This window comes from Notolepis coatsorum, assembly GCF_963971535.1.
Source record: "Notolepis coatsorum genome assembly, chromosome: 12".
Classification (NCBI taxonomy): Eukaryota; Metazoa; Chordata; class Actinopteri; order Aulopiformes; family Paralepididae; genus Notolepis; species Notolepis coatsorum.
In genome coordinates, this window is record NC_140176.1 from 21,991,022 (window position 1) to 22,012,705 (window position 21,684).

A 21,684-nucleotide genomic window follows, 5' to 3' on the forward strand; every position below is an offset into this window, starting at 1 on the left:
ATGCTACTGTGATCCTTAGCCGCACGCTACTTATACCGCTCACTGTAACTAGGTATAACTCGACTCTTAGTGCCCGACTCTGCACTTAATGTTCATAATATCATAACACTGGTACTGCTAGGAGATCGTCTCCACTAGCCAGTACTTCCTATCACCCGTTGTCCTTTCCCGGGGCACTCCGGCATAAACGTCAGCAACAGGGCTGTCTAGAGCTCCCGTTAGCTGTGTCCTCTCGTGTTCAAGTTCACAGCCGAAGAGAGCGACTTCCGCGGCACTTCTCCCTTTATCATCTCTCAGCTCTCTCCGCCACTCTCTGCCTGCTACTGCCCCCTGCTGGTCCCGCCTGCCAGTCACACGGGGAGACGCACTGTAAAATATGAATCAATACTGTCATTTATGATCCGTATTCACATGCTCTGGGGACGGGGACGTTTGTGTCATTGTTCGTGTGAATCAATGACACTAGTTAGAATGTCTTTGTGTACAAAAAGGGATATAAACACAGTCAGCAGTTCTGAATAATATACCATATTTTCCAGACTGCTACAATTGCTTTGACATTGCTTGCCATGTGGGTTATATATGTGTGCATTCTGGTTTTGTGGGTTTGATTGATATGGGTTTGTGACAACGTGAAAGGGGATTCATGGGGGATTCATGTACCCAGGTAGGGATTGAGTTTACAAATAATTAAGGCTGTCAATCGATTCAAATATTTAATCTGATTCATCGCATGCTTGTCCATAGTTAATTGTGATTAATCGCAAATGAATCACATCATTTGTATCTGTTCTAAATCTACCTTAAATGGATCTTTTTCAAGTTTTAATACTCTTATCAACATGAGAGTCAACAAATGCTTGCTTTATGCAGCCATTTAACAGAAAAGGATGACCCTCATGCATTGCAAATTTGCATCAAATTCAAAACAGAGTGATGCACAAAATAACTTAAAAGAAAATAATAATTTAAAACAATGAATAAAGGGGCGCCCCAGTGGCGCACCGCATACTGCCTCGCAGACGCACGCGGCCGACCCGGGTTCGCCTCCCGCTCCCGGACGGATTTGTCGCATGTCCTCCCCCACATCTTCTCCCGTTCTCCGTCTCCTCTGTCGGTCATGTCTGACCAATAAAGCTGGGAAAACGCTAAAAATAAATTTAATTTAAATTTTTTTATGAATAAAGTGTGCATGAAATAATAGGGAAAAGAAAACGTTAGGAACTTGTTACACTCACCCACACAAGGGCTGAGGACCCACCCCCCCCTCCCCTCCTCTCTCACACACACACACACACACACACACACACACACACACACACACACACACACACACACACACACACACACACACACACACACACACACACACACACACACACACACACACACACTTTGAGTCAGAAACAAACATAGTATCAAGTCTAGTAAAAAAAATTAAAAAAATTGTACGTTAATCTTGTGTTAAAAAAAAATAGTGGCGTTAAAAGAATTGTGCGTCGCGTTAATAACGCATTCACTTTGACAGCCTTACAAATAATATATACTTTAATTGTCGGACTGAGACCCCCGACCGGCGCCCCACTTACTAGGCAATCCGCTACCGTGTGTTAAAATAATTGTCAGTGGTGCTTCTGAAGACTTGCCTCACGAGAGTTTGCACTCATAACATTATGCCTCTCAGTCTCACACTCGCTGCGCTGGTGTTGCTTTGTGTGTCTGAAGAACCTTATATTTCTCTTTTCTTTCTTCTCCTGGCAAGCCGCCAAGTAGAAGTTTATAACAAGTTGACGTTGAAGTTGAGACCAATTCCTCCGGTAGAAATATTGCCCTTTATTTGACTGATAGAAGAATGTGCCTGGAACTGACTGCAGGGAGACGCAGCCACTCTGTCTCTCGAGTGTTCCTTCACAGTTTCCTCTCGATTTATTTAACATCTATCTTCGTCAATGTTCACTTGCGCATGTGAGTCAGTTCACACTGGAATCTGATATTTGCCAAATTTCTTAAATAATGTGAACAGTCAAACAAAAAAATATGATCCAAGCAATACATCAAATGAGAATTTAGCACTAAGACTGACGTAGCCGTAGATAGAGGGAGAGAAAGAAGAAGAAAGAGAGACACGGTTAGATCATGGAAGAGCAAGACATTTATTTTATTCCTAGAGAACTATTCCATCATGATTATCTTTTACTTGAGGGGCACAGTAATAATGGTAATAAATACACCATCTATAAACCATTAGTTACAACATATTACTGGATGTGTTATGTAATAAACCATCTATAAACCATTAGTTACAACACATTACTGTATATGTTATGTAATAAACTATCTATAAACCATTAGTTACAACATATTACTGGATGTGTTATGTAATAAACCATCTATAAACCACACATCGCTGGCGGAAGAAAACCTTGTAACTCCATTTAAATATATATATATATTTTTTTATAAATCAACTCAGTAGATCATCCTCCATATATGTGTGTGTGGTTTTACAACGTTTAAACAATGGGAAAGCATTAAACCGATCATCTGTCTAAACCTCGTAACTATATTCGCCCTCAAATCTGTGTTCGTTTTTTTCATCTCCTGAAAAGTTGGGTTTTTGGAGTTATGAGGTTTTCTTCCGCCAGCGATGATATGTTATGTAATAAACCATCTATAAACCATTAGTTACAACACATTACTGGATATGTTATGTAATAAACCATCTATAAACCATTAGTTACAACACATTACTGGATAGGTTAAACCATCTATAAACCATTAGTTACAACACATTACTGGATATGTTATGTAATAAACCATTTATAAACCATTAGTTACAACACATAACAGGATATGTTATGTAATAAACCATCTATAAACCATTAGTTACAACACATTACTGGATAGGTTAAACCATTAGTTACAACACATTACTGGATATGTTATGTAATAAACCATCTATAAACCATTAGTTACAACACATTACTGGATAGGTTAAACCATCTATAAACCATTAGTTACAACACATTACTGGATATGTTATGTAATAAACCATCTATAAACCATTAGTTACAACACATTACTGGATAAAATACCTGTGTTTGTTGCGCCTTGATTGATTGATTGATTGAAAAGTTTATTAACAGATTGCAGAATGGGTACAGTACAGTACATCTCAATACATACAATTGTTAAGGGGATGCAGACCAGAGAAAGACTTTCGTCTTGTTTCCACCAGGGTCCCCCATTTTCAATTCATCATAACATATATGACATACATGACATACAGATAGACAGTACTGCTACATCTATACATTTATGACATATCAGATTTGCAAATACAGTACTGTTTGTGATACAAAAGTGTCCAGAAAAGGAGTGTATATACATTTGGCGTAGAAACTGTACATTGGAGGAGGTTGGTGGGGTGGGGTTGGGTGGGTTGGGTGAGGGCTGTACATTGGAGGTGGGGGGGGGGGGGGGGGGGGGGGGGTTGGGTAGGGGACACACACACATTTTACACTGTACATTGGAATGTTGACAAAGCCTTACTTGGTCATTTACTGTACAACTAGGTTAGGACATTTGTAGGGGCCAGTTTCGAATTGCAGTCTCACGTAGGTGTTTTTTGAGAGTGTTTTTTGAAGGTGGGTAGTGATTCACATTCCTTTACAGCTTTAGGCAGGGCGTTCCACATTGATGTGGCATAATTGCGAAACGTGTTTAGTCCCTTGTTTGAGCCGAATCTGGGTTTTACATGATTTGTGGAGCTCCCTCTGGTGTTGTGATCGTGGTATTCACTGACCTTTGGGAAGTATTTTGACATGTACATGGGTACCTTGGTCGCGTAGTGTATCTTGTAGACCAGGCCCATTGCAAGTTGCTGTACTCTGTCGTCTACTCTAAGCCATCCTAGGTTGTCAAAGTGGGCAGGGGTGAGGTGGGTTCTAGGAGTCAGGTCAAGTAGTAGTCTGACTAGCTTGTTTTGAGATGTTTGTAATTTGTTTTTTAGTGCCTTTGAGGTGCTTTGGTACCATGAGGTGCAAGCATAGTCGTAGTACCCTTGAATGATCAGCGAGGACCAACGAGGACCAACCAACCTTCTCATAAAGGACAGAGTGATGAGTGTCGTATCTATCATTCATTAGTGATGAATCTGAGGGCAGAGTGATAGACAGAGTCCAATGATTTAAGGGTTGAGGCTGCAGCATGCCTATACATTACATCACCATAGTCCAAGACTGATAAGAAAACTGCTCCAACAACTCTCTTCCTACATTACTGGATATAGTATGTAATAAACCATTAGTTAAGTTGTTACACGTTGAGTAATGAATTATATGTTTGATTCTCAAATCCCCCATTTTCTACCTGCTTGCTTCTAATTCTAAATGTTCAGTTACAGTTAGAAAAGTTCTAAATGTTCCGAAACATTTGTTCCTACTGGTGGTTAACTTAGTAGTCCCGTGTTAGGTCCTTGGTACAAAAAAAATAAAAAATAAAGATTGTGCCTCCTAAAGTCAAGTGTTATCTTCTCTAATCTTCTCCTCTTGTCTTTTACAGTGTATCGAGGCCAAGAAGTACTGCTGGTATTTTGAAGGCGGATACCCCATCTACTTTATGTATGTACCATCTCTCTATCTCTCATCTATCTATCTATCTATCTATCTATCTATCTATCTATCTATCTATCTATCTATCTATCTATCTATCTATCTATCTATCTATCTATCTATCTATCTATCTATCTATCTATCTATCTATCTATCTATCTATCTATCTATCTATCTATCTATCTATCTATCTATCTATCTATCTATCTATCTATCTATCTATCTGTAGTATTATATATACAAGTGTGCGTGTTTTTCTGTCTGTCTATTGTCTCTTTTATAGCTAGCAATTACTGTAATAGAATAATGTGGGGAGATCTGCTTTCATTGGTCTATGTTTGCCCCGCCCCTACATTTAAGCCCCCGACATGTAGGCCACTAGAGGGGAAACGTGTGGCTGCCACCTGGTGGAGGTGTGTGCTCTACTCAGGGAGCGAAATTAACTTTTTGACTCACCGGCCAGTAGCGGGTAGATGGGAAGAATCTACCCGCCAAGCATATTTCTTACCTGCCAACTTTTTTTTGATAAAAAAAAATTATTATTATTTTATATAAAGATTTTTTTTTAATAAAATATATATATTATATAATCATACTTGTGATTGTGTTATCTGCGAGACATCGCCACCTCGCTGTCTGCAAACAGCTCCACTGTCTGTGTGTATACTCGAGTGGCCTCCAGCTCCAGCAAGGATTCTCCGGCGCTGCAGCTGGACCCTAAACGCTACATTCAGCATGCAAAAGGATTCTCCTGAGCTACAGCTGGACCCTATTCAGCAGCCCTCACTCATGCGATGTAAGCCAGGGACTCGAATACGCATGTTGTTGTTGTAGGACATTGATGCCAGGAGCTATCTGTAGCTACTGCTGGATGGCGTTGGGACAACGCCTCAGTGAACTATTTAGTTTACTGCAACATTTCGTAGTGACTAGTGAGCTACCTAGCCAACGGAGGTATTATGCACTGGACTATTGCTGGAGGATTTGTTGATGTCTGGAGCTATCAGTAGCTAGCCGGCTGGATAACGTTACACAATGCCTCATGTATTAAACTAAGTGAATAGTTGACTGGGTCATTTTGTAACGGTAGCTAACGTTATCTCACGAAGGTCCCACACTGACTAGACTAACGTCATGGTGACTCGGAGGCAATAGCCTCTGTTTACATGCAGGCATACAGAAACAGGTGGGGAGGGGGTAGGAGCAGCAGCAGCAGTGCGCGGTGCGCTGCATGTCTGTGCTGAGACAGCGAGTGAGAACTCCGCTAAAGAATTGGATCATGATTTTCGGTTTTCACATGACTATTTGATTGCCCGCCACACGGCGGTCAGACCTCTCAGTGGGAGGCGCCAAACGTAAAAACTGAGCGCAAATGGCGGGTGCCGCTCTCTAGTTTCGGTCCCTGGCTCTACTGAGTGCATCCTTCTAGTACTATTTGATATTGTAACATTTTCTTTTTATGATAAATAAAGAAATAAAGAAGGAAGGAATCAAATAAAATAGTATCAGGTGTACATTTAGGGAATAAAGCATTCACTTCTTCAAAAACCTTTATTTCCATATTTTTCACCATAGTTCTCTACCTCTATCATCTATCTATTCTCTACCTCCCTCTATCATCTATCTGTTCTCTACCTCTATCATATATCTGTTATCTACCTCTATCATCTATCTGTTCTCTACCTCTATCATCTATCTGTTCTCTACCTCTATCATCTATCTATTCTCTACCTCTATCATCTATCTGTTCTCTACCTCTATCATCTATCTGTTCTCTACCTCCCTCTAACATATATCTGTTCTCTACCTCTATCATCTATCTATTCTCTACCTCTATCATCTATCTGTTCTCTACCTCTATCATCTATCTGTTCTCTACCTCTATCATCTATCTATTCTCTACCTCTATCATCTATCTGTTCTCTACCTCTATCATCTATCTGTTCTCTACCTCTATCATCTATCTGTTCTCTACCTCTATCATCTATCTATTCTCTACCTCTATCATCTATCTGTTCTCTACCTCTATCATCTATCTGTTCTCTACCTCTATCATCTATCTGTTATTTCCCTCCCTCTATCATCTATCTGTTCTCTACCTCTATCATCTATCTGTTCTCTACCTCTATCATCTATCTATTCTCTACATCTATCATCTATCTGTTCTCTACCTCTATCATCTATCTATTCTCTACATCTATCATCTATCTGTTCTCTACCTCTATCATCTATCTGTTCTCTACCTCCCTCTATCATCTATCTGTTCTCTACCTCTATCATCTATCTGTTCTCTACCTCTATCATCTATCTGTTCTCTACCTCTATCATCTATCTATTCTCTACATCTATCATCTATCTGTTCTCTACCTCTATCATCTATCTGTTCTCTACCTCCCTCTATCATCTATCTGTTCTCTACCTCTATCATCTATCTGTTCTCTACCTCTATCATCTATCTATTCTCTACCTATATCATCTATCTGTTCTCTACCTCTATCATCTATATGTTCTCTACCTCTATCATCTATCTGTTCTCTACCTCTATCATCTATCTGTTTTCTACCTCTATCATCTATCTGTTCTCTACCTCCATCATCTATCTGTTCTCTACCTCTATCATCTATCTGTTCTCTACCTCTATCATCTATCTGTTCTCTACCTCTATCATCTATCTGTTCTCTACCTCTATCATCTATCTGTTCTCTACCTCTATCATCTATCTGTTCTCTATCTCTATCATCTATCTGTTCTCTACCTCCCTCTATTATCTATCTGTTCTCTACCTCCCTCTATCATCTATCTGTTCTCTACCTCTATCATCTATCTGTTCTCTACCTCTATCATCTATCTGTTCTCTACCTCTATCACCTATCTGTTCTCTACCTCTATCATCTATCTGTTCTCTACCTCCCTCTATTATCTATCTGTTCTCTACCTCCCTTTATCATCTATCTATTCTCTACCTCCCTCTATCATCTATCTGTTCTCTACCTCTATCATCTATCTGTTCTCTACCTCTATCATCTATCTGTTCTCTACCTCTATCATCTATCTGTTCTCTACCTCCCTCTATCATTTATCTGTTCTCTACCTCTATCATCTATCTGTTCTCTACCTCTATCATCTATCTGTTCTCTACCTCTATCATCTATCTGTTCTCTACCTCTATCACCTATCTGTTCTCTACCTCTATCATCTATCTGTTCTCTACCTCTATCATCTATCTGTTCTCTACCTCTATCATCTATCTGTTATCTCCCTCTATCATCTATCTGTTCTCTACCTATATCATCTATCTGTTCTCTACCTCTATCATCTATCTGTTCTCTACCTCTATCATCTATCTGTTCTCTATCTCTATCATCTATCTGTTCTCTCCCTCTATCATCTATCTGTTCTCTACCTCTATCATCTATCTGTTCTCTACCTCCCTCTATCATCTATCTGTTCTCTCCCTATATCATCTATCTGTTCTCTACCTCTATCATCTATCTGTTCTCTACCTCTATCATCTATCTGTTATCTCCCTCTATCATCTATCTGTTCTCTACCTCTATCATCTATCTGTTCTCTACCTCCCTCTATCATCTATCTGTTCTCTACCTATATCATCTATCTGTTCTCTACCTCTATCATCTATCTGTTCTCTACCTCTATCATCTATCTGTTATCTCCCTCTATCATCTATCTGTTCTCTACCTATATCATCTATCTGTTCTCTACCTCTATCATCTATCTGTTCTCTACCTCTATCATCTATCTATTCTCTACCTCTATCATCTATCTGTTCTCTACCTCTATCATCTATCTGTCCTCTACCTCTATCATCTATCTGTTCTCTATCTCTATCATTTATCTGTTCTCTACCTCTATCATCTATCTGTTCTCTACATCTATCATCTATCTGTTCTCTACCTCTATCATCTATCTGTTCTCTACCTCTATCATCTATCTGTTCTCTACCTCTATCATCTATCTGTTCTCTACCTCTATCATCTATCTGTTCTCTACCTCTATCATCTATCTGTTCTCTACCTCTATCATCTATCTGTTATCTCCCTCTATCATCTATCTGTTCTCTACCTCTATCATCTATCTGTTCTCTACCTCTATCATCTATCTGTCCTCTACCTCTATCATCTATCTGTTCTCTATCTCTATCATTTATCTGTTCTCTACCTCTATCATCTATCTGTTCTCTACATCTATCATCTATCTGTTCTCTACCTCTATCATCTATCTGTTCTCTACCTCTATCATCTATCTGTTCTCTACCTCTATCATCTATCTGTTCTCTACCTCTATCATCTATCTGTTCTCTACCTCTATCATCTATCTGTTCTCTACCTCTATCATCTATCTGTTCTCTACCTCTATCATCTATCTGTTATCTCTCTCTATCATCTATCTGTCCTCTACCTCTATCATTTATCTGTTCTCTACCTCTATCATCTATCTGTTCTCTACCTCTATCATCTATCTGTTCTCTACCTCCCTCTATCATCTATCTGTTCTCTACCTCTATCATCTATCTGTTCTCTACCTCTATCATCTATCTGTTCTCTACCTCTCTCTATCATCTATCTGTTCTCTACCTCTATCATCTATCTGTTCTCTACCTCCCTCTATCATCTATCTGTTCTCTACCTCTATCATCTATCTGTTCTCTACCTCTATCATCTATCTGTTCTCTACCTCCCTCTATTATCTATCTGTTCTCTACCTCTATCATCTATCTGTTCTCTACCTCTATCATATCTGTTCTCTACCTCTATCATCTATCTGTTCTCTACCTCTATCATCTATCTGTTCTCTACCTCCCTCTATCATCTATCTGTTCTCTACCTCCCTCCATCATCTATCTGTTCTCTACCTCTATCATCTATCTGTTCTCTACCTCCCTCTATCATCTATCTGTTCTCTACCTCCCTCCATCATCTATCTGTTCTCTACCTCTATCATCTATCTGTTCTCTACCTCTATCATCTATCTGTTCTCTACCTCTATCATCTATCTGTTCTCTACCTCTATCATCTATCTGTTCTCTACCTCCCTCCTCTACCTCTCCACCTGCTCCCACCTGTGTCCGGGGGCCATCTCCTTGACGCGCGCCCTCTGTGCTCATTCAGACACACGACGGTCGTCCACCGCGGTCACAGCCTCCATCCGTTCCGCCTGTTTTGTGAACTGCAAGCCCAGGCTGCGTGGCGCTGATTAGGGAGAACCTGAGTGTGTCGCTGAAGAGGCATCGTCCGGGTAATGGAAGAGAACTCTGTAGGCGAGCCTCCTGCCTCGCCTCTCTGTCTCACTTCATCTTCATCATCCTCCCTCGTCGTACTCCCACTCTCCCCCTCTCCCACTCTCCCCCTCTCCCACTCTCCCCCTCTCCCCCTCTCCCCCTCTCCTCTTTTTCCTTCCTTTTGCTTGGAGCAAACATAGCTCCTTTCCTCCCTGAGGTTCCCTCTACTCTGATCACTCCTCTACTCTGATCACTCCTCTACTCTGATCAATCCTCTAGTCTGATCAATCCTCTACTCTGATCACTCCTCTACTCTGATCACTCCTCTACTCTGATCACTCCTCTAGTCTGATCACTCCTCTACTCTGATCACTCCTCTACTCTGATCAATCCTCTACTCTGATCACTCCTCTACTCTGATCACTCCTCTACTCTGATCAATCCTCTAGTCTGATCAATCCTCTAGTCTGATCAATCCTCTACTCTGATCACTCCTCTACTCTGATCACTCCTCTACTCTGATCACTCCTCTACTCTGATCACTCCTCTAGTCTGATCACTCCTCTACTCTGATCAATCCTCTACTCTGATCACTCCTCACTCTGATCACTATTCTACTCTGATCACTCCTCTACTCTGATCACTCCTCACTCTGATCACTCCTCACTCTGATCACTCCTCTAGTCTGATCACTCCTCTACTCTGATCACTCCTCTACTCTGATCACTCCTCACTCTGATCACTCCTCTACTCTGATCACTCCTCTACTCTGATCACTCCTCTACTCTGATCACTCCTCACTCTGATCACTCCTCTACTCTGATCACTCCTCACTCTGATCACTCCTCACTCTGATCACTCCTCTAGTCTGATCACTCCTCTACTCTGATCACTCCTCTACTCTGATCACTCCTCACTCTGATCACTCCTCTACTCTGATCACTCCTCTAGTCTGATCACTCCTCTAGTCTGATCACTCCTCTAGTCTGATCACTCCTCTAGTCTGATCACTCCTCTACTCTGATCACTCCTCTACTGTGATCACTCCTCTACTCTGATCACTCCTCTACTCTGATCACTCATCTACTCTGATCACTCCTCTAGTCTGATCACTCCTCTAGTCTGATCACTCCTCTACTCTGATCACTCCTCTACTCTGATCACTCCTCTACTCTGATCACTCCTCTACTCTGATCACTCCTCTACTCTGATCACTCCTCTAGTCTGATCACTCCTCTACTCTGATCACTCCTCTACTCTGATCACTCCTCTACTCGGATCACTCCTCTACTCGGATCACTCCTCTACTCTGATCACTCCTCTACTCTGATCACTCCTCTAGTCTGATCACTCCTCTACTCTGATCACTCCTCTAGTCTGATCACTCCTCACTCTGATCACTCCTCTACTCTGATCACTCCTCTAGTCTGATCACTCCTCTACTCTGATCACTCCTCTAGTCTGATCACTCCTCTACTCTGATCACTCCTCTACTCTGATCACTCCTCACTCTGATCTGATCACTCCTCTACTCTGATCACTCCTCTAGTCTGATCACTCCTCTACTCTGATCACTCCTCTACTCTGATCACTCCTCTACTATGATCACTCCTCTACTCTGATCACTCCTCTACTCTGATCACTCCTCTAGTCTGATCACTCCTCTACTCTGATCACTCCTCTACTCTGATCACTCCTCTAGTCTGATCACTCCTCTACTCTGATCACTCCTCTACTCTGATCACTCCTCTACTCTGATCACTCCTCTACTCTGATCACTCCTCTAGTCTGATCACTCCTCACTCTGATCACTCCTCTAGTCTGATCACTCCTCTAGTCTGATCACTCCTCTACTCTGATCACTCCTCTAGTCTGATCACTCCTCTACTCTGATCACTCCTCTACTCTGATCACTCCTCTACTCTGATCACTCCTCTACTCTGATCACTCCTCACTCTGATCTGATCACTCCTCTACTCTGATCACTCCTCTACTCTGATCACTCCTCTAGTCTGATCACTCCTCTAGTCTGATCACTCCTCTACTCTGATCACTCCTCTACTCTGATCACTCCTCTACTCTGATCACTCCTCTAGTCTGATCACTCCTCTACTCTGATCACTCCTCTAATCTGATCACTCCTCTAGTCTGATCACTCCTCTACTCTGATCACTCCTCTACTCTGATCACTCCTCTACTCTGATCACTCCTCTACTCTGATCACTCCTCTAGTCTGATCACTCCTCTACTCTGATCACTCCTCTAGTATGATCACTCCTCACTCTGATCACTCCTCTACTCTGATCACTCCTCTACACTCCTCTACTCTGATCACTCCTATACTCTGATCACTCCTCTAGTCTGATCACTCCTCTACTCTGATCACTCCTCTAGTCTGATCACTCCTCACTCTGATCACTCCTCTACTCTGATCACTCCTCTACTCTGATCACTCCTCTACTCTGATCACTCCTCTAGTCTAATCACTCCTCTACTCTGATCACTCCTCACTCTGATCACTCCTCTACTCTGATCACTCCTCACTCTGATCACTCCTCTACTCTGATCACTCCTCACTGTGATTGTCAATATTGCGAGACACAATAACCAACATTGAGTAGAGAATATGATCTACATGATGGGATAGACTGATGCAGGAAGAGTTTCCCCAACGCCATACTAATAATGAGTGTGTGACTGTTCAAAGTCAAAAAGTCAATGATTTGTATTTCCATGTATGGACGAATCCACATTGGAATACGGGTACATGAGCAAACACTGTGTAAACAGTACAGGAAAAATATTTAAAAACACAGACAGTATAAAACACACAGTATAAAACACAGACAGTATAAAACACAGACAGTATAAAACACAGACAGTATAAAAGGACAAATGCTAAAATTGATATCGAACATCCCCTAAAAGTGCATATCATAGTTAAAACAGCGCTTCCACAAACCTGACTAAAACTAGCCTTTGGAGTCATTCAGGCTCCGCACAGCACTGGGGAAAAAGCTCTTTGTAAACCGAGAGGTAGAGCATGTAATAGAGCGGTAACGTCTGCCCGAGGGGAGGGGGGCAAAGAGGCCTGCGGCTGGGTGACCAGAGGGGTCGTTGATAATGCCAGAGGCACGGGAAAGCAGCCTGGCACCATAGATCTCTTCTAGAGCTGGCAGGCTAGACCCGATTGTCTTGCGTGCAAGACGCACAATTCTATTCAGAGATTTCTTCTCCTGGTCTGTGATATTACCAAACCATATTGTACAGGAGAAGGTAAGAACGCTCTCAATCACACAGCGATAGAAGTTGTGTAGAATCACCCTGTTATTTGTGAACTCTTTCAGTTTCCTGAGAAAGAAAATACGTTGCTGGGACTTTTTAACAATGGTTCTGGTATTGGAGTGCCAGCTCAGGTCATTTGAAATAGTGACCCCCAGAAATGTAAAACTGCTCACCATCTCCACCTCTGAGCCATTTATCGTAATGGAGAGATGGGATACCTTGCTATGTCTAAAATCGATGACTAGCTCCTTCGTTTTGGAAGCATTCAGGGTGAGGTTATTGGTCTCACTCCACCTAACTAGGTTCTGTACCTCTGATCTGTAAGATGACTCGTCATTTGAGTTTATACGCCCAATGACCGTGGTATCATCAGCATACTTTACTATCAGATTGTTTGGGGGACATTTGGGGGACCTTTGGGGGACATTTGGGGGACCTTTGGGGGACATTTGGGGGACCTTTGGGGGACATTTGGGGGACATTTGGGGGACCTTTGGGGGACCTTTGAGGGACCTTTGGGGGCGCTATGACAACATTTATTTGGGGGTTCTTTGGGGGACCTTTGGGGGCGCTATGACAACATGTATTTGGGGGCCCTTCCATTTGACCTTAACTCAGATCCCTGCATCAGAGGGGTACAGACATTCCAACATGTTGCTGCTCCGTTGAAGTGATGTTTGACATTTCAACATGTTGCTAGGGCTGGGCGATATAACGATAACAATAATTATATAATTTTTGTGACCTGCAACAGGGCAGTTTTAAAACCAGAGACAGTGGACAGACTTGTCTTTCTTGCCTGCAACTTAAAGTAATGGCTTTGCTTGTCCAAATGACAATACTGACCAAATTGAGATTTATTTTTCTCTTGTCCATTTATTTTGTTTGCTTTCTAATTTAAAATACAGTTTGAAACCGTCTGTACACAGTAGGCTATGTGTGCTAGCAGAGCTAGTCTCCAGTCACGAGTCACAGTGCACAGTGCAGTGGTTTGTCCACCAAAAAAGCGCCAAAAGATAGAAAATAAACTAGCAGAGCCAGAACTGTTCAACTCCCCTGGAGCCACAGCCAGCAAAGAAGCCGGTTTACTTTCGCTTTTAAACCAGCTGCAGCCTGAGAACTGTGTGAGGGGATGTAACACTAAAGATGGCGGCAACGACAAAGAATTGCTGCACAATAAACATACATCTGTTGTTAAAAATAAAATAAAAATTATAATAATTTATACTTATAACAATATCGATAATTATCGATATCGAGTGATATGATATTGTTATTGTTGTGAAGGATCAGATTAAACCGAATATGTATATTTATTTATATATATATATTTAATTGTATTTGTATATCGTTTGATATCCCCTGTATATTCCTTGTACAATATGCATTGAATATCCCCGTTTCTACTAAACAGCCCATAATAGTTTCATTCTACCATTGGACGAGAACCTGGCGCCAGGTTGCCATACCCCTAGGTCCAAGTTCAATCGTGCCGCCTAACATGTCGAGGCAACCCCCGGTTCCGCGCAGTAATATGCCGGGCGAAATACGAATGGTACTATTTGTTCATAGCGCATATATATATGGCGCTCGTAAAGTAGAACTTTCTTTTAGTCCAGTTCTTTACCCTCCAACAGAGTGACAGACGCCAAAGCCTCCCCACGACGCACGTGCGGTGTAGTAAGGCCTACTTGGCCCAGAATAGGCATTGAGATATCGTGTAGATTAATAGTTGAATGGTCATAGTTTGGCACCATACCGTCGAGTTGGACGTATTCTATTAAGCTAATAATAGTCTATTTATGTATGGTGCATCGTTCGGTTAGAGTCCTACAGTTATCAGCACCCCCATCGTTCCTGACGTTATCTGGCCGCTTATCCAGGCTGGTCAGACCCCTAGTGGTGATTGCATCCGAGGAGCTCCGGGTCAAGAGCGACTGGACCTGTATATTGGATTACTCTACCCCGACGACGGCGAGCCTTCCACGGCTCTTGGATTATGCTTTGTGTGCTTTGATTATTCCATGGATAAAGGCCAACACTGCCGAGTGTTGGAATTACCCCCCGGAGAGGACTCCAGGTGAGGCGGCGCTCTACACGTGAGGTCACACCACGTCTCTCCGTTGTGGACCGGCAGATACCGTTCCACAGAGGGTCCAGCTGTATTCGTCTGCGGCCCGAGGTTCTGTGGGCACCGTGTCCAAGACTTTGGATTCTCCCAAGACACCGTCGGCCAGATGGGATACCGCCAGCGGCTTCTCTAACCCCCCCCTCCTACTGTCTTACAACCAGCGGGACCCCCCCCCCCCTTAGTGTATCCAGCTATAATCATTTAAGTACCATCGCTATCGTTTCCTAAATATTCCAGGTTGTATACTTACTCCCTGCGCAACCAGAGATTGGACATTCAATGTTGATTTACCTACGAATACTCATTTGCCATAAAAGTGCATATTCAATATTTCAAATCATAAATGTAATTAAGTGAATGTTGTATACACCTTTTGCTGTATTAAATATTCGATTTGGTACATTTGTGTTGGTTCGTTTCATCAGGTGGGAAAGTGTTCATCATACTTATATCTTGTACTGGGTGGCCAGAAGTTAAAGTACATGAGGTAGTGGTATTAAATATCATATCTAACAATACAGTCAGGGAATTGTACCCCTCAGTTACAATTGGTCCTTCGAGCCGGAGGGTAACTAGTGTAATATTAATATAGTGTTATTAATATCGAAATGGCCTATGATGAATACTCCACGAAACGATCCTCCTAACCTAGAACGCCCGCGGCGCAGACGACAGACACCTCAGTACTTAGAGGCTTACACTGTCAGTCAACTACCTAGCCTTCGACAAACGGTAAACGTGGTAAAAGTAGAAAGTAAAATTATGTCTGACCTTAACGACCAGGTTTCCCCGACCACAGAGGCCCTAGTAGGTCCTAATGTAACTGACCAAGCCCACGGTGGGGACCAGGAGGGAATTGACATGCCTTTACCCCCCGCCACTACTAAAGAAGTAGTCCCCGACAAGCCCCGGGAGGAAGACAACCCTACAGAGAGAGAACTCTGCACGGAGGAAGAGGAGGAGAGCGCCGAGGAACTAGAGCTCCAGGACTCCCCAACGAGTACCCCCAGGAGCGGCTCACGCAGGAGCGGCTCACCTCCACAACCGCCTTCCCCCAGAGAAGCGGCGAGGATGCTACGGCAGGCGTTCCTCGTCCGCCTGGCAGCCTCTGCTGAACGCGACCGTCTCCAAGCACAGGCGCTTAGCGAGCACGAACATTTTACTATTGAAAGAGAACGCCTCCAAGCGCAGCGACGGAGCGAAGAAGAGCGCATATGCCGGGAGATGAGATGCCGGGAGATGAGACGCCTTCAGACGGAAATTAATATGGTAAGAGACCGGGCCGCAGCAGAGCGCGCCGCCGCCGCAGCAGAGCGCGCCGCCGCAGCCCAGCGTGCCGCTGACGGTGCCCAAAGAGAAGTCCAGCGCGCCGCTGACTATGCCCAAAGAGAAGCAGAGCGCGCCGCCGCCGAAGCCCAGCGCGCCGCTGACTATGCCCAAAGAGAAGCAGAGCGCAACATCGATCTCATCCAGCGCCAAGCCGAGCGCGACCCACTACAAGCCGAGTGCGACAAGTTAATGGCGCAGCTAAGGAAGCGGCTGATGATCCCCAGGGCAACACCCTCTCCCTCCACCAGGGGTTCAAGGAACTCGTCGAGACAACAGTCAAGAGCAGCGCCTCCTAAACGAGCAAGCGACCCTGAACTTGACCAACAGACAAAGCCTATACCCCCCGCAGACCCCCTTCCCAGACCGGTCCAAGCGAGACCCAGCTACAAGGAAGGAGCGGCATACACTGCGGAGAAGCAAGATAAACCACTACAGGATCTGGAAGATCTGATAGAGGAAGAAGAAGGAGAGGAGGAGAACCAAGCCCGACGACAGCACAGTACTCCACCGGACCAGGAGGTCCCATACAGTCCAGGCTATACCCCCGCGGCGCTGCGCTACAGACCCCCGACTCTATTCACGGGTGAGCACGACGCACGACCAGCCCCGAGGAATAGCACCTGGACCAGCTGGCTATGGTGCCCTGCCGGTACCAGCCCACAGAGAGTCACAGAGGACCCAGCAGCAGATGAAGAGGTCCAACACAGTGTGAAGAACAGTTTCTACGTGGACAACTGTTTACAAAGCGTCTCGACCCAAGAAGAAGCCGAGGCTCTCCTAATCAAGTTACGCGCCTCCCTAATCAAAGGAGGCTTTGATCTCAGGCAGTGGGCCAGCAGTGACCCGCACGTATTGCGCAGCCTCTCCTCCGCGGACAAGGCTGCCAGCAGCGAGACCTGGATGGCGACAATCCCAGGAGAAGCCCAAGAAATGACACTAGGATTAGTCTGGCGCTTCAAAACAGACTCGCTCCACTATAGACACAAACCCTTGGCTCCAGAGCAAGGAAGGTCGGCGGCGATACCGACCACCAGACGGAGTGTGTACAGAACACTCGCCAGACAATATGACCCGTTGGGATGTATTCTACCTTACACCACCAGGGCAAAGATGATTGTACGAGCACTATGGGACAAGGACCAGGGCTGGGACGACCCAATACCCGCACACCTTGCCTCAACATGGAGAGAGTGGGAGACGGAACTCCGCTCACTCCCAGGTGTCAATATACGCCGCAGCTACTTCCCATCCACAGTGAGGCCAGAGACATGCGAGATTGAGCCACACGTCTTCAGCGACGCCTCCGAAGTAGCCTACGGATCGGTTGCCTATTTGCGTGCCCAAGAGATGGGAGGAGAGATACACACTGCTTTCATACTGGCCCGCTCAAGAATAGCCCCACGTAAGCAACAATCTATCCCACGTCTAGAGCTCTGCGCAGCCCTCGCAGGAGCGCATCTAGCCACGTTAATCCAACGTGAACTCACCATTCCGGTGCATAGAACAATCTTGTGGTCAGATTCCACGACAGTACTCACATGGATTAAGTCTGATTGATGCAGATACAAAGTCTTCGTGGGAGTCAGAGTCACCGAGATTCAAGAATTAACAGAAGAAGCAAGCTGGAGGTATGTGGATACCAAACACAACCCAGCTGACGTCATCACCCGGGGAATGTCCCTGGATGACCTAACCCGTCGCAACATCTACAGTGACGGACCAGCATTCCTCCAGCTCCCGGAAGGAGATTGGCCTACGCCCACCCCGAGGGAAGCAAGTAACGAGGAGGCTGAGAACAAGAAGCCTATGTTCTGTGGACTGAGCACTGTCGCCTCCACAGACCCGAACATAGATGACTGCATTACCCTAGAGAGTGCGCAACAAAGAACATTCCTGCGGCACCACCCAGAGATTCAGTCCACCACTGACATGTCAGCAGCTGACTACGAAGAAGCAGAACTTCTTCTACTACAACGAGCCCAGAGAGACTCGTTCCCCGATGAGCTAGACTGTCTACAGGGAGGAAACCCCGTCCCATCAGACAGCAGACTGATTCACCTGGCACCAGAGAGTGATGCACATAATCTCATCAGAGTGGGTGGTCGCCTGCGGAGAGCCCCCGATCTACCAGATGACATTAAGCACCCGATCGTCTTGAACAGCCGACACAAGGTCACAGAGCTGATCATAAAGAAATACGACGAGGATGTGCACCACGCAGGAGCAGAGAGAGTCTTCGCGGAGATCAGACGTCGTTATTGGATATTGCAAGGGAGAGAAGCAGTACGGCGCTTCCAGCGAACCTGTCTAGACTGCCGTAAGTGGCGCGCGCAGCCCAGCATACCACGGATGGCTGACCTACCCCCCTGTCGCCTCCGAATCGGCGACAAGCCATTCCACTCCACAGGCATGGACTGTTTTGGCCCATTGTATATAAAGAGAGGAAGAGGCACCGAGAAGCGGTGGGGTATTGTATTCAAATGCATGACCACCAGAGCGATACATATCGAGCTCCTTCCGACCATGAGCACAGACTCATTCCTTATGGCCTTCCGGAGATTCATATCACGGAAAGGACAACCATCTACATTGTTGTCTGATCACGGGACCAACTTCAAAGGCGGAGAAAGAGAGCTGAGAGAGAGCTTCCAAGCTATGGGCCCAGAACTTAAGACCTACCTCGCTCCAGCCCAGATTGACTTCCAGTTTAATCCCCCGAACGCACCCCACTTCGGTGGAACCTGGGAACGAGAAGTACGTTCTATAAAGACAGCCCTGTATGCCGTACTCGGAGCCCAGACTGTGGCAGAGGAAGTCCTAATGACAGTCCTCACGGAGATCGAGGGAGTATTGAACTCAAAGCCCCTCGGTTACGTCTCCAGTGATGTAGCAGATGTCGACCCAGTCACCCCCAACACACTCCTGATGGGGCGGCTGGACCCCGCGCTACCCCAGACAATGTACAGGCCTGAAGAAGCGAACGGCCGAAGAATGTGGAGGTACAGCCAAGTACTAGCTGACAAGTTTTGGAGCAGCTTCCTACTTCACTACCTACCGTCTCTACAGACCCGCCAGAAGTGGGTAAAAGAGAGAGACAATTTGACAGAAGGAACAGTCGTCATGATAATTGACCAGTCACTACCCAGAGCTATGTGGCCGGCTGGCCGCGTAAGCAAAGTGATCACCGGTGCCGATGGCAAGGTCCGAGCAGCTGAAGTACTCGTCCAAGGGCGCACCTACACACGTCCCGTGGCGAGGCTCATAGAACTGCCCCGACTCCCAGATACTATCGATGATGACCATGACCCTATGACTTTGTGAGTTGACTGACCCTTACAGCGGACCTTGAGTGGAAGACAGTGCGGTTAATCTGTCTCTGCTTAGCTAATTAGGTGGGACTAATTAGGGGGCGGCTGTTGTGAAGGATCAGATTAAACCGAATATGTATATTTATTTATATATATTTAATTGTATTTGTATATCGTTTGATATCCCCTGTATATTCCTTGTACAATATGCATTGAATATCCCCGTTTCTACTAAACAGCCCATAATAGTTTCATTCTACCATTGGACGAGAACCTGGCGCCAGGTTGCCATACCCCTAGGTCCAAGTTCAATCGTGCCGCCTAACATGTCGAGGCAACCCCCGGTTCCGCGCAGTAATATGCCGGGCGAAATACGAATGGTACTATTTGTTCATAGCGCATATATATATGGCGCTCGTAAAGTAGAACTTTCTTTTAGTCCAGTTCTTTACCCTCCAACAGAGTGACAGACGCCAAAGCCTCCCCACGACGCACGTGCGGTGTAGTAAGGCCTACTTGGCCCAGAATAGGCATTGAGATATCGTGTAGATTAATAGTTGAATGGTCATAGTTTGGCACCATACCGTCGAGTTGGACGTATTCTATTAAGCTAATAATAGTCTATTTATGTATGGTGCATCGTTCGGTTAGAGTCCTACAGTTATCAGCACCCCCATCGTTCCTGACGTTATCTGGACGCTTATCCAGGCTGGTCAGACCCCTAGTGGTGATTGCATCCGAGGAGCTCCGGGTCAAGAGCGACTGGACCTGTATATTGGATTACTCTACCCCGACGACGGCGAGCCTTCCACGGCTCTTGGATTATGCTTTGTGTGCTTTGATTATTCCATGGATAAAGGCCAACACTGCCGAGTGTTGGAATTACCCCCCGGAGAGGACTCCAGGTGAGGCGGCGCTCTACACGTGAGGTCGCACCACGTCTCTCCGTTGTGGACCGGCAGATACCGTTCCACAGAGGGTCCAGCTGTATTCGTCTGCGGCCCGAGGTTCTGTGGGCACCGTGTCCAAGACTTTGGATTCTCCCAAGACACCGTCGGCCAGATGGGATACCGCCAGCGGCTTCTCTAACCCCCCCCTCCTACTGTCTTACAACCAGCGGGACCCCCCCCCCCCCCTTAGTGTATCCAGCTATAATCATTTAAGTACCATCGCTATCGTTTCCTAAATATTCCAGGTTGTATACTTACTCCCTGCGCAACCAGAGATTGGACATTCAATGTTGATTTACCTACGAATACTCATTTGCCATAAAAGTGCATATTCAATATTTCAAATCATAAATGTAATTAAGTGAATGTTGTATACACCTTTTGCTGTATTAAATATTCGATTTGGTACATTTGTGTTGGTTCGTTTCATCAGGTGGGAAAGTGTTCATCATACTTATATCTTGTACTGGGTGGCCAGAAGTTAAAGTACATGAGGTAGTGGTATTAAATATCATATCTAACAATACAGTCAGGGAATTGTACCCCTCAGTTACAGTTATCGATATCGTTATCGCGATATAATTTTTTGGCCATATCGCCCAGCCCTACATGTTGCTGCTCTGTTGAAGTGATGTTTGACATGATGACTGACGTTTCGAGGGCCCTCTGATTGGCTGACAGACATCCCTATGACCAACTGACCAACCAACTATGATTCAATCATTCCACTACTAATTTGGCATTAATACTGAGATTATTTATTTATTAAATCTATCTTTAAAAAACAACAACATTCTGATTGTCTGGGGGAAGGCAGGGCCGGACCGCC

The 21,684-nt window shown here is 44.8% G+C and overlaps 1 protein-coding gene across 1 annotated transcript in view; it reads left to right on the top strand.

Annotated features, from left to right (window-relative positions):
* LOC311238181 (WW domain binding protein VOPP1-like) overlaps positions 1–21,684 on the top strand; it is a gene marked incomplete at its 5' end in the record, with an annotated part of 154,615 nt that overhangs the window by 81,127 nt on the left and 51,804 nt on the right. Inside the window, one exon of the mRNA XM_084326196.1 lies at positions 4,564–4,622. Within this exon, the coding sequence (XP_084182322.1) occupies positions 4,564–4,622 (59 nt within the window). The remainder of the gene's footprint in view (positions 1–4,563; positions 4,623–21,684) is intronic.